The sequence below is a fragment of the Ornithorhynchus anatinus genome, chromosome 10 (assembly GCF_004115215.2).
Source record: "Ornithorhynchus anatinus isolate Pmale09 chromosome 10, mOrnAna1.pri.v4, whole genome shotgun sequence".
NCBI classification, from domain to species: Eukaryota; Metazoa; Chordata; class Mammalia; order Monotremata; family Ornithorhynchidae; genus Ornithorhynchus; species Ornithorhynchus anatinus.
This window is the reverse complement of record NC_041737.1, coordinates 41336813-41350943: the sequence shown is the minus strand read 5'-3', so window position 1 is coordinate 41350943 and position 14131 is coordinate 41336813. Positions and strand designations below refer to the sequence as shown.

Below are 14131 nucleotides of genomic sequence, written 5' to 3'. Positions count from 1 at the left end.
TCTTCAGATGTACAAGGGGATTCCAAGAAGAGCATACTAAGAATTAGAACAGTGGGCCGAATTGTAGTCTCTGAAGACTTCAGGGTATAGACAACCGACGTCTGGGGGTGGATTAGAATCTTCTAAATTGCAAACTCATTGAGGGCAGGGAATGTGTCTACCAACCCTGTTATTTTGTAGTCTCTCAAGTGCTTAGTACAGAATTCTGCACACAGTAAATGCTCAAGAAATACCACTGATGATAATAATAATCATGATTATATGACGGCTGAAGTACAGTGCTCTGCACACAGTAAGCGCTCAATAAATACGATTGATTGAAGGGAAAGGCTGGAAGAAAAGGGGTGGGTTAATCCGTCATGGAGTAGCCACTGAAATTTAGAAATTCAGGGAGTTTTTTTGAAAGAAACATCTAAATCAGCCAACTGGAGTGAGTGGGAGAGTTTCCTGGCCCCATTCCCAAAGCAGATCTGGTTCCAGATGAGCCCACAGATTTTTAGTAGTGTTGAAAGAAGGGGAGAGAAGTGACTTGGGAAAGAGGAAGAAGAAAGGCATGTGAGCTGGAAGGAGTGTATCCAATTACTCTGAGGTAAAACTGTTGGGCTGGGAGGTTTCTTTGGGTCAAGGAGGGAATACAGTCTAGGATGCAGTAAAGAGAGAAGGAAGAGATCAGCAGGCCCATGGTACACTCTATTAACAAGGACCCCGAAGGATAATGATAATAATAATTAAGGTACTTATTAAGCACTTAGATTATATGCCAAGCACTGTTCTAAGCCCGGGGTAGATACAAGTCAATCAGGTTGGACACAGTCCCTGTCTCACATGAGGCTCACATTCTTAATCCCCATTTTACAGCTGAGGTAACCGAGGCCTAGAGATGTTAAGCGACTTGCCCAAGGTCACACAGCAGACATGTGGGAGAGCTGGGATTAGACCTTGGGTCCTTCTGACTCCCAGGCCCATGCTCTATGTTAAGCCACGCTGCTTCTCACTACTGGGCAAGACGGGGCTATTGTTTTGTTAGGAGTCCTGTGAGCAGCTGACCTGTGCTACCAAGACACCTGAGAAACCCAAAGTCAACCTGCCTTTTATGAGACCTAATAATAATAATAATAATGTTGGTATTTGTTAAGCGCTTACTATATGCCGAGCACTGTTCTAAGCGCTGGGGTAGACACCAGGGAATCAGGTTGTCCCACATGGGGCTCACAGTCTTAATCCCCATTTTACAGATGAGGTAACTGAGGCACCGGGAAGTTAAGTGACTTGCCCAAAGTCACACAGCTGACAAACGGCCGAGCCGGGATTTGAACCCATGACCTCTGACTCCAAAGCCCGTGCTCTTTCCACTGAGCCACGCTGCTTCTCTTCCTTCAGAGATCTGACTACTGCTGCTTCCTCCTCAGTATGCCGCTGTCACATTGCGATCTGCAGGGACTGGAGGGTGTTGAAATCATTCTCACGCCATGCCAGGTAGTACAAATAGCATAGAGATGGAGGGGTGGGGGTGTGGAGAGGGTAATAATACATCTTGAACACCTGCAGGGTGAAACTCGACCTAGGCTTTACACCTCACTGTGGGCAGGGAATGTGTCTGTTTATTGCTGTAGTGTACTCGCCCAAATACTTAGTATAGTGATCTGCACACAGTAAGCGCTCAGAAAATACTGATTGACTGACTAGCTTTAACATCTCAGGATTCCTGTCCCAGAGCAGAGCACTACTCCAGGGTAATGCCCTGGTGCTATTTAATGCTCCCACGGTTTCCTGCAAGGGACCTCCTGCAGGACATCAAGACCCCTGTGTAAATGGGGTGGGCTGGCTAACACCCCCCCACCCTTTTTCCATTGATTTATGCTTTTCATGCCACTTTGGCAGAATGAAATTGAGAATGATGAGGCCTGCCGGTATCTAAAAAAAAAAAGAAGTCCGAGGGTTTCTCTTATGCTACCTCATGGTTTAAATAGCAGGGATAAAGCTAGACAGGAGATTATGGAGCAGGGTTTGAGTCAGCAAAAGCAGAACCAAATTCTTGACTGAGAGTCACATATCTAGTTGAAATAGGATCTAGCTGTGATGCCGCAGAAGGGACACTGTACTTCCTCAGTTGAGCCGAGCCATATAGAATCTGACAGAGCCAAATCTGTTCTCAGAATTCATCCAATATATTCGCCGGGGTTCACCTTCGTTAAAAAAAAGGAAGCACAAAGCCAGGGAAGCAGCACGGCCTAGGGGAGAGAGCGTAGGCCAGAGAGTCAGGGGACATGGGTTCTAATCCGAGTTCTGTCACTTGACTGTTGTGTGACCTTGGGCAAGTCACTTCTTTTCTCTGGGCCTCAGGTTCCTCACTTATAAAATGGGAATTAAATACCTTGTTCTTCCTCCTACTTAGACTGTGAGTTCCAGGTAGGATAGGGAGGGTGTCTGATTGTCTTGAATCGACTTCAGGGCTCAGCACAGTGTTTATCATAGTAAATGCTTAACAAACATTATCATTACTACTAATGTCAATCAATTCCTTTGGGCCATTTCTCAGGTCTGGTGTCTCAGGACTGAGGCGTGTCAGTCAATCAGAGCAGGAGACTCCCTAACCACAATAATAATAATAATGATAATAATGATGGATTTTGTTGAGCGCTTACTATGTTCCAAGCAGTGTTCTAAGCGCTGGGGTAGATATAAGATAATCAGGTTGTCCACGTGGCGCTCACAGTCTTAATCCCCATTTTACAGATTAGGGAACTGAGGCACAGAGAAGATAAGTGACTTGTTCAAGATCACATGGCAGACAAGTGGAGGGGCCAGAATTAGAACTCACGACCTCTATCATCCCCATCATCCCCCACATGCAGAGCGCCGAATTACGTAAGAATGAAGACACAGTATCTACCCATCAGGTGGTTACAATCTATTTAAGGAGATGAAGGAGCAAAAAGCTCAAGTTATTATACAGAGGGGAAAAGAAAATAGGCCAGTGGGTGTGAGTTGTTTTATTATCAACATTGAACTAAAGGTTTGTTCCGATTCTGATTTTCTTTACAGTGGGAAAAAAAGAACAATAAAAAGGCTTCGAATATTTGTCTACTTAGAGTGAAATGATGGTTTTTCCTTGGATGCAATAGAGATTCAGACAACACCCCATCTGTCTGAATATTCAGTGCGTACCTCTTAATCGATTCAGGGGAATTAGGTTACAAAAAGCAGAGGAAGCATTTTCTCAATCAATTGCATGTGACAAAAAATATGTCTTCACTAAGAGATCCTCTATAATCTCGATGCAATCAATTTCAGGAAGAGAATTAAATGCTTCCTTTTGCCCAGCTGATTAGAGAGGCCCATCTCTCCCTTCAGACCTGAAATATCCCAGCTCTCAAAATGCTTAAGCCCTTTGGCTCATGTTATGTGAATAGAGGAAGAGTTGAAAGGATTTCTTCCAATTCGCAACAACCCTAAGGGTGACAACTAATTGAACATTTATGCCCTTTCTCTAGAAACACCTTTCGTCCCAAAAATTGATTCTGTGGTCACCACCCATAATTATGATTGTAATATTTCTTAAGCACTTCCTAGGTGCCAAGCACTGTACTAAGTGCTAGGAAAGGTACAATACAATCAGATTGGACACAATCCCTGCCCCACACAAAGCTCACATTCTATGAGGAAAGGAGAATAGGTATTTCAACGGAATAATACCGGTGAGGAAAGTGAGGCACATCGACTTGCCCAAAGCCACATAAAAGACAAGTGGCAGAGGCACAATTAGAACCCAAGTCCTCTGAGTCCCAGATCTATGCTCTTTCCACCAGGCCATGTTCACTCCTTTGCTTTAATGCCTAGACCCCAACAGCTTGCATTCTACCAGTTTATGAACTTAACTCTTTGAGAGTTACTCCATCTTTGATTCAGAATGAAAATACTCAGAGAAACTGAGGATCCACTGAGACAACAATCCAGCTCTCCTGAAGGCTCCCATACTCTGGCTGACCTCATGGACCAAAGCCTCAGCAGGGCTGGGTTAAGGATTTGGGGGTCCAGGAAATATAATAATAATACTTATGGTATTTGTAAAGCACTTCCTATGTGATAAGCACTGTTCTAAGTGCTGGAGGAGTAGATATAAGTTAATCAGGTTGGACACAGTTCTTGTCTCAGATGGGGCTCACACTCTTAATCTCCATTTTACAGATGAAGTAACAGAGGTGCTGACAAATTCAGCGACTTGCCCACGATCACACAGCAGGTGTGTGGCAGAACGGGGATTAGAACCCACATCCTTCTGATTCCCAAGCCCGTACTCTATCCACTAAGCCATGCTGCAAAAAACCCTTAGTTGCACATAGTAAGTGCTCAGTGAATACCAGCGATTGATTGATTGACTAAAATGGAAAGAAGTATATGGAAGTCAGCAACAAGGAAAGAAGACGAAACAGAAGCTAGGAAAAGGGGGGGGGGGAAAGGGAGAAGGAGAGGGCACAAAACAGGCTCCACTATAGTCACTGACCTGAACCCCCAGCTGTCCCCAGCCAAGCAGCGGCTGCTATGGCACCTGTCTCAGGCTGGGCTTGCTAAACTGTGTCTGCTGCCTGCCTGGAAGGAGCTGACAGAGCACTGTACCCCCAACCTTAGAAGCAGGGCAGGGGCTTGGAAGCCCAGCCCAGCAAGGACTGCAGGCTAAGTGACTCCTGAATATGATATTCACATTAGTCCTTGTACATCTGGTGGCCTGGGTGTGCCATAAGCGAGCAAGGGCCTCAGTTCACCCCTGCTGGGTTCCAGGAGAGAGAGGATTCTCTGGCCTGTACTCAGAACTGTTTAGAGGAGTAAGGAATTCGGCAGGTTCTGAGGATGGGTCAGGGATCCATGGCTAGCCCGCAGGGAGCAGGAAATAGGAACTGGCATCCTGACTCCACCTTCAGCCCCATCCTGTTCAAAAAGTGGTAGCGTCACCTCACCTCCACAGAGCTGACATTCCTGATCAGGAGCCTCTATGACTGGGGGTGTCACACCACTTGACCCTTCTTCCCCCGATTCTTAATCCCAGCCCAACCTCTGAGACAGGACTTCTGATCTGTCAGGGATCCAGCTACCCCTGGTAGGAATGCTGCTTTTTCTGGAGAGTCCATTCACTTTTAAAACCATGACTCATTCCAGATTGCTGGGATTTCTTACTAAGAGTCCAGAAAGAGAAAGATGGTAAAGAATGGATGAGAGAAGCAGCGTGGCTCAGTGGAAAGAGCACGGTCTTGGGAGTCAGAGGTCATGGGTTCGTATCCCGGCTCTGCCACTTGTCAGCTGTGTGACTGTGGGCAAGTCACTTAACTTCTCTGTGCCTCAGTTCCCTCATCTGTAAAATGGGGATGAAGACTGTGAGCCTCACGTAGGACAACCTGATTACCCTGTATCTCCCCCAGTCCTAAGATGAGTGCTCTGCATATAGTAAGCGCTTAGCAAATACCAACATTATTATTATTATAGATGGGTATGTGGATGGACGGATGAATAGAAGATAGATAGATAAAGAGAATTTAATATTCAGGCAAACACCCATAGTTGTGCTTTGCTTTCTGAAATGAATTGACCTAGGGTATATGGGTTTTTCTGAAGTTGGGGGCTAGCACTGATGAGCTCCCTCTAGACTGCGAGCTCGTTACAGGCAGGGAATGTGTCCGTTGCTACATTGTACTCTACTAAGTCCTTAGTGCAGTGCTTTGCACACAATAAGTGCTCAATAAATATGATGAATGAAACAACGAATAGATGATGAGTGTCCGTTGCTGAAGTCCCAGAAACTGTCCTGATGTTTTCCATGTAAATTTTCCTCCAGTTCTTCCACAATGCTGCCATCTGGAGAAAGATGGTTTCTCCTAGAGATACTTTCCTACTTCACGGGTAATCTGAAAACTCTAAATAAGCAAGTAGCATGTTGAATCATCTTTAACCCTAAAATGCTCTCTGATGTAAACAGAGACTGGACCCACTTTGAAGGGAAAAGACGAGTAGTCCTGGCTGTAGAACCTGACTCGGAGAAGGCCATGCAAACTGTCTCTCCAGCGATTGCTCCAGGGATGGCTAGGGTCATGAACTGAAGCAATCAGGGGAAACAACAATCTTTGTTCTCCTCTCCATCTCGGCCTCTACCTCAATCCACCCTCCCACCTCCACTAAATTCCCACCAGAGCAAAAGGGAGGGTGAAACCGGCGGGTCCTAGGTTTCCACTGGTCTGACTTTGTGTGTCAGACAGACACGTGATAATGTATCATGCAGATGGCGAAAGGCAATCCAGGGCTAGGGAGGATTGGTGTAGTCAGGTGTTTTTGGACAGCCTCAAAATACGAGTGGGAGGGGGAGATGGGGGAACCCATTGTTGGACAGGGATTGTCTCTATCTGTTGCCGAATTGTACTTTCCAAGCGCTTAGTACAGTGCTTTGCATAGAGTAACGCTCACTAAAATATGATTGAATAAATGAATGTATGAATTACCCGATGCTTTTATTTATCCTTCCCCTGGATCAGAATCTGCCAAAGTGAACATCATTTCCTATTCTATTTTTTTAATCAAAGTTTATGACCAAGTTAACTTGTGCTGTGAAGAGGTTTTCTAAATTTGCTGCAGACCATTCAATGAGGTGCCTATATGAAAGAGACAATGTAAGTAAGCAAATGGAATCATAAAAAAATAGATTCAATTCCAAAGCCCTTCCAGTTACAGTTGCTTGGAACTAGAAGATTGAGAAACTGAATGACAGTGATGCCAAAACAGAAATCTACATATGTTGCATGCAAGTACACTTTTCACATTTCTTCCAAAGCTTGATCTATTAACATTTATCCATGTATCATGCATTAAAAGACCTTGTGCCTCGAGAAAACAGGTTATAGGCAGAGAGAGTGGCCCTTTCTCAGGAAATGGACTGTGGTTTTTCCCATCTTGTAAAGATTGCTGAGATTAACTCGTTACCACTATTTATGGGTAGATAGCAACGCAGAGTGGAAAAAAAAAAATCTTCCGTTTTCAGTAATAGCTTAGTGAGCCCAAAATCTCTATATAAACGGCTCCACAAGATATACACTCAACATTTTCCAAAGCTGTGTAATCTAGCAGCTACAAAGGGCTATTTATGCCATTTTTTTCCTCTCAACCAACTATGCAGTTGCTTATGTTTATAGCAAATCCCTGTTCGAATTACACCATCCTAAATAAGGATGTTCCAGGTACACTGTCATCCCAGGTAGTTGAAACTTATCTTTTTTATTTCTTTCTCTATTACTTCTACTAACCATTTTACTATGGGAATGCTATAGAAATAGTTAAACTGTTCTTTCCAGGAAACGAGATAGTTGGATAAGTCATGTTTCTGGCCAGGTAAACATGATGCTTGCATATTTTATCTTCAAGGAATACTTGAATGAATAATACCATTCTAAAATCTACTTGGGTGGCTCCTCAATATTTTTGCCAGCTAAAAGTCTTAAACTGTGAATTGAAGGGATGTGGGAGTTTTATTTTAGCTACACAATGCTACCGGAGATGAAAATGATTTTATTTTGAAGTTAGAGGGGAGAGGGTATTTAAACATTTTTGCAGATTTCTAAGTCGCCTGCATTCTTTCTGAGACTGTGCCACAGTTGCACTATTCCTCAGTACCCATGACCTTTTAGGCTGGTCATGTGATACTGTTTTCCACTTATTAAAATCCCTGCATCCTTCAATCCCCTTGTTTTTGCAGACGTGCGTTAGTGTGTACAAGTCCAATACGATCGATCGATTGATTGATCCACATCAATTCCCGACAACATCACTGAAAGATGACATTAGGTTATTGACATTTGGGATGCCCTTGGGAACTCTGAAAGCTGAAACGGTTTGGAACAGCTACCAAAAATTACCTATTTTTTTAAGCTGTGGTAATTTCTCAGTATTCCTGAAGAACTGAGCATCGTCACTATTCTTTCAAGATAATGTTCCACAAATTATTAAGGTGGCTACTCCAAACCCACACTAACAGACCGTGAGAATATACAAGACGCTGACCGATGCTCTGTGAATCAGAGTGAGGGGATTAAATGTAAATAGGTCCTGAGTACTTAGAAGCAAAAACGAGTGTCACGGTTAGGATTTGCAGTCCTCTGAAGTTTAGTGAGATTTAATTTTCAGGAAATGGTGCTAAATACATTAAAGACATTGATGTCACAGTGTCACCCCTCTTTCGGGGACATAAAAATATACACCCACTTCGAGGAGGGCTTGTTCACTAGAGAAAGTTATTTTGAATAACAAAGCCCCTTAAATAACAAAAGATAAGGAATAATGAAGCAGAACCTTTCTCATTATTCTGAAGGTTGAGGGATAATAAAATGGAACTAGGCGTCCTCAGTAAAAACAAGGCTCTTAATTTTTTCAAAAGGGCATATTCATCAGGTCATAGTGTTTAAAAATTGTCCATGTCCTATAAAGTTTTACCTCAGACAAAGCAAGAAGACTCAGAGACCCATGTCAAAATAGCCGATATACCTGTGACAGCACCAGGAAAACCCCAGGTCAGAATCAAATCTAACATAGCTAATTCCAGATCATAACCTTACACGGACTAGTATGTTCCACTGGGTCTTTCAAACACTATAAACTCCCCCTTCATCCCTCACAACCCTGAAACTCCGGCAGCTATTGCCATTGGCTCATAGACTTGCCCCAGTCAATCTGCCCCTCCCCTTCCCACACACACACAAGCCCAGCACACACAGAGTAGTGACAGTCCCAGCACCGTCCCCAGTACTGTGTCTTCCCTCCCACACCAAAATTTTCCTGGCAGGAGAAGTAGGCTCAAGGGAGAAGAATTGGGTGAGAAGAAGGAGAGGGAATGATGAGGGAACTTGGGAAAACGATGAGGTAGAGAGCAGACGACACCATTCGGTAGATGGGAGGATGGGAAGAGGCTTCCCAAGGCAGTCCAGATGCCTGCCTCAGAGGGGGTCAGGGAGAAACGAGTGGGATAGTGGGACTAGGCATCTGTCAAGGAGCGAAAGAGAGGGGAAGCAATGGAGAGGGAGGAGGAGAGGAAGAAGATAGAGATAGGAGGAGGAAACAGGAATGGCAGAGACACAGAGAATGAGAGAAGTAAGGCGAGAGGGGGATCAGGTGAGCTCAGGAAGAAAAGGAAAGAGAAGGAAAATGGAGAGTAGGAAAAAAAAAGACAAAAACGGAAGTAAAAAGGACAAAGGAGGCTGAAGAAGGAGAGTGATTTCGGAAACCTATTTTGCCCAGATTTGGATTTCTTCAAATCCACCCCTCGACCAAGATGATGCCCATTTTCCAGATGAAATTACGACCTCGACAGCAACCCAGAGGCAAGGAAAGCGGACCTCGGCCGGCCCTATCATCGTCAGGGGGCCTGTAGGCCCCACCCCCGCCTCCCCGGTGACCCCCTGTCCCAAGCCCTACGGCCGCCCTTCCCCGTGCCACCCGCCGCCCCGCAGCCACGCCCTGCCACGGCACCTACCCTAGCGTCGTCATGGTGACGATGGTATACCAGAAGGCCGCGGGGATGCTGGTGAACTTGCTGGCCGAGGAGCCCTTCTCCGCGTAGAACATGACCGTGGCGAAGATGATGATGGCCATGGTGAGGGAGAAGAGCAGAAAACCCAGCTCCGAGGCACAGCTCTTGAGAGTGTAGCCCAGAATGCGCAGCCCCTGAGAATGGCGGGAAAACTTGAAGATGCGGAAGACCCGGAAGACCCGCAAAGTGACGAAGGCCCCGCTGACGTCCTCGTTGTCGGTCATGACCAGCCCGATGTAGTAGGGCAGGATGGCCACCACGTCGATGATGCTCATGACGCTGCGCACGAAGCGGTAGCGGCTGGGGGCCGCGGCCAGGCGCAGCAGGTACTCGACGGTGAAGATCATGACGCAGGCCGTGTCCAGACAGAAGAAGGCCACCGCGTAGCGCTCCCCGCACGGCAGCTCCTTGACCCTCCCGGGGCTGGAACCGCAAGGCACGGTCTCCACCACGTTGGCGATGACCGAGACGGCGATGAAGAAGCCGGTCACGTAGTAGAAGACCAGGGCCATGGTGCTGGTGTGAGGGTTCTCGAAGGCCCGCCACACCCGCTGCCGGGCCGTCATGGAGGGCAGCGCGCTCTCCCCCGTGTTCTCGTTCTCCGCGTCGTCCTGGAGGCGCTCGGCGTTCTCCCGTCGCCGGTCCTTGTACTCCTCGTAGCAGCAGTCGCCGATGATCTCGGGGATCAGGCCGAAGAAGGCCAGTTCCTCGTCGTAGGCCGAGATGCACTCCTGCCGGGGGTAGTGGAGCTTCCCCGTGCGGTAGAAGTTCAGGATGTGGCGGAAGATGTCCGGGTCCCGGTCGAAGAAGTACTGCTGCGACTCGGGGTGGTAGAAGAAGTCCCGCTCCGAGCTACCCAGCAGGGTGTCGGGATAGCGCTCCAGGGTGTCCTGCCACGTCTGGAACTGGGTACCGCTCACGTTCAGGACGATCAGGGCGTCTTGGGTCCGCTTCCTCTCCTGCCTGGGGGGAGCCGGCATGGGCCCCGAGGCCACGGGCATCCAACCGATGGCCGCCGCCCGGGCGAAGGGCAGCCAGGCGGCCACCCCGGCTGCCATGATTCCGGGTGGGCCGGGGGAGGGTCAGGGTGGCGTGGAGGCAGGGGGAGGCCGGCCGGGCTCCGGGCGCTCTACGGTAAACACGCTAAGTGACACCCCCCACCTCCTCCTCCTCCCAAGAGATGCAATGCTGCCAACGGAGAACCTGGTCTATAGGTGCAGATGTTACTTCCAAGACAGGGTAGCTGTGAAATCACAAAAACAAGGGGGGGGGGGTGGAGGCTAAACCTCAGAGACAAGTAGTCGAGAAATCACACACGCATACACTCACCCCACGCTCCGAACACCCCGCAACTCAACCTTTCCAAGCTCACCTGCTGCTCTCCCCACTGCACTCGGGTGACTCTAGATGTCCGTGCGGCGGCCACGCGAGGGGACCCTGATCCTCACCCCCAGCTCCCACCCCCCCTTCACACTTTCCCTCTCCTCTCAACTGTCCAGGTGGAAGAGCCCCCTTAGAGGAGAAAGCGGAGAGCTTCCTCCGCCCCACTTCTCCCTCCCTCCCTCACCCTCGTCCTCCACCCTCCACCCCCCCCAGCCCGAGACTCAGTCTCCAGCGACCTGTTGTTCCAGCTCCGGAGGCAGATCACAGCCGACGACCCCACATCTTCTCCGTGTCTCTCTATTTGTCTCTCCTCCGGCCTCCACCGAGCCGGGACGGATCCGATTGGGGATGGGGAAGGGAAGAGGGGAGCGCGTTGGGTGGGGAGGGGGGGTCTGGCTCCAAAGCCCCCCTACTCTGCCTGGAGGGGTGGAATTTCAGCGCTGGGGCGTGGAGTGGGGGGGACTCTGCGCTCACTCTCTTCCCAAGTTGAGCCGCCGGGAGGTTTCACAGTCCCAAGCCCCAGGTAGCGGCAGCAGCATCTTCGTCCTCGTTGGCGGTGGCAGGAGCAGAAGCGGCAGGAGGAGCAGAGATGGGGACGGAGGCGGTGGCTGCCACTGCCCCCCGCTGAGACGTGCCTCGCCGCCCGTCCATCCCTGCCCAAGTCTGGCCACGGGGCGGGGATGCGGGAAGACTTTGCTTTATCCGGGAAACCCCCCTCCCCTTCCCCACCTCCTGCAATACCCACCTCTCCCCCCCCCCACCCCCCCAGGAGGGGAGAGGCAGAAGAGATGCTCCTGCTGCAGATCCACAGGGATCCAGAAGAGAAACCTCAAGACCACCCCCTCCCCTTGCCCCCCGCCTCCAAAAAAAGGGGGGGGGGTGTGAAAAAAGCAGCAGCAACAAGTTCCGAAGGTGAAGGAGGTTGCGGGGAGAGAGGGCGAGAGGGGAGAGAATTGGGGGTGGTGGATGGGAGGAGAGGGGCGAGGTTTGGGGGAGCCTCGGGGGAGCTGCAGCCGCGGAGGGGGAGAGGGCTCAGGGGCCTCTCGCTGGTCCTGCCCCGGGGCCGGGAGGGCGGATGGACGGAGGGAGGGATGGAGGGAGGGAGCGAGAAATGGAGGGAGAGATGGAGGGGGAGATGGAGAGGGGGAGATGCGAGCGGCCCGCGCCGCAGGTGATTGATTGGAAGCGTCTTTCCTCTCTCCCTCCTGCCTCTCCTCCCTCTCTCCCTTCTTTCCTCCCTCTCTCCCTTCCTGCCTCCCCCCCCCTCCTCCCTGTCTCCCTCCCCCAAATCCTTCTCTCCCTCCCTCCTTCCTCCCCCCAAATCTCTCCCCCCTCCACGTGTCCCCGGCCCCTGCCGGCTCCAAAAATGTCCAGCCGAGAGGCCGGGGAAGCAGCGACGGGGGGATGCGGGGGGGGGGAAGGACCGGGAAAGAATTGGGCAGAAAGAGAGGGGAAGGGGAAGGGGAAGGGGAAGCCCGTGGGAAAGTACGGCCCCGCAGGCAAGACAGACGGTCCCTGCCCACAACGGGCTGACGATCCACAGCGGGGGACGGGCTTCAAGACAAATACACGAGCAGCGGTAGAAAGAGATAAAATGACAGATCTATACACCAGGGCCGCGGGGCGGGGAGGACGAGAGGGAAAGGAGGAAAATAATAACGTTGGTATTTGTTAAGCGCTCACTGGGTGCCGAGCACTGTTCTAAGCGCTGGGGGAGGCACAGGGCCATCAGGTTGTCCCACGCGGGGCTCGCAGTCTTCATCCCCATTTTGCAGATGAGGTAACGGAGGCCCGGAGAAGTGAAGTGACTCGCCCAAAGTCACACAGCTGACGAGCGGCGGAGCCGGGATTCGAACCCATGACCGCTGACTCCTAAGCCTGGGCTCTTCCCACTGAGCCGCGGGGCTTAGTCTGGGAAGGCTTCCTGGAGGAGGGGAGCCTTCATAAGGCTTTGAGGGCGGGGACAGTCATTGCCTGGCGGAGGGGCTCAAGGGGGCGGCTATTAGCCTCACGTGGGTCAACCTGATGACCCTGTATCTCCCCCAGCGCTTACAACAGTGCTCTGCACATAGTAAGCGCTTAAAAAATACCAGCATTATTATTACTCCATCGGACTAGGCCTTAGGCCTCAATAGACGCAGTGAATAAAAGCAGCGTGGCTCAGTGGAAAGAGCCCGGGCTTGGGAGTCTGAGGTCATGGGTTCGAATCCCGACTCCGCCACTCGTCAGCTGTGTGACTGTGGGCGAGTCACTTCACTTGTTCATTCCAAGCGCTTAGTACAGTGCTCTGCACATAGTAAGCGCTCAATAAATACTATTGAATGAATGAACTTCTCTGGGCCTCAGTCACCTCATCTGTAAAAGGGGGATGAAGATTGTGAGCCTCACGTGGGACAACCTGACTACCCTCTAACTACCCCGGCGCCTAGAACAGTGCTCGGCACATAGTAAGCGCTTAACCAATACCGACATGATTAACATTATTATTAGACACCATCGAACGAATGAATGTAATAATAATGTTGGTATTGGTTAAGCGCTTACTATGTGCAGAGCGCTGTTCTAAGCGCTGGGGGAGATACAGGGTCATCGGGTTGTCCCACTTGAGGCTCACACTCTTCATCCCCATTTTACAGATGAGGTCACTGAGGCACAGAGAAGTGAAGTGACTGGCCCACAGTCACCCAGCTGACAAGTGGCAGGAGTTAGTTCTCTGCCGGTCGGTGGGGCGGCGGGGGGGGGCGGTTCTGCCCCGAAGCTTTGGAAACCGAGAAGCCGGAGTCTTCAATTTGCAGCGTGGCTCAGTGGAAAGAGCCCGGGCTTGGGAGTCAGAGGTCATGGGTTCGAATCCCGGCTCGGCCACTTGTCAGCTGTGGGACTGTGGGCAAGTCACTTCACTTCTCGGGGCCTCAGTTCCCTCATCTGTAAAACGGGGATGAAGACTGGGAGCCCCACGGGGGACAACCTGATTCCCCTGTGTCGACCCCAGCGCTTAGAACGGTGCTTTGCACCTAGTAAGCGCTTAACAAAAACCAACATTATTCATTTTGGGGTCGGCTGGTCCTTGGCCACCGGAGGGAGAAAAGGCAATGGATAACCTGCTCAAAAGCCGCCCTCAGCCGTCCTCTCCGCCCGGCCGGGACAGCTCAGCCTTTTTCCATGGCAGAGGCCACTTGGCAAATGGTGGCA

General features: G+C 50.1%; 1 protein-coding gene across 2 annotated transcripts in view; it reads right to left on the bottom strand.

Moving 5' to 3' along the window:
• KCND2 (potassium voltage-gated channel subfamily D member 2) overlaps nt 1–11698 on the bottom strand; it is a 382809-nt gene extending 371111 nt beyond the window's left edge. For both annotated transcript variants that reach the window (XM_029074204.1, XM_029074205.1), the window contains exons 1-2: nt 11179–11698; nt 9503–10802 (exon numbers count right to left, since the gene is read on the bottom strand). In XM_029074204.1, the coding sequence (XP_028930037.1) occupies nt 9503–10617 (1115 nt within the window). In that variant the 5' untranslated portion in view covers nt 10618–10802; nt 11179–11698. The remainder of the gene's footprint in view (nt 1–9502; nt 10803–11178) is intronic.
• Between the last annotated feature and the right edge of the window lie 2433 nt (nt 11699–14131).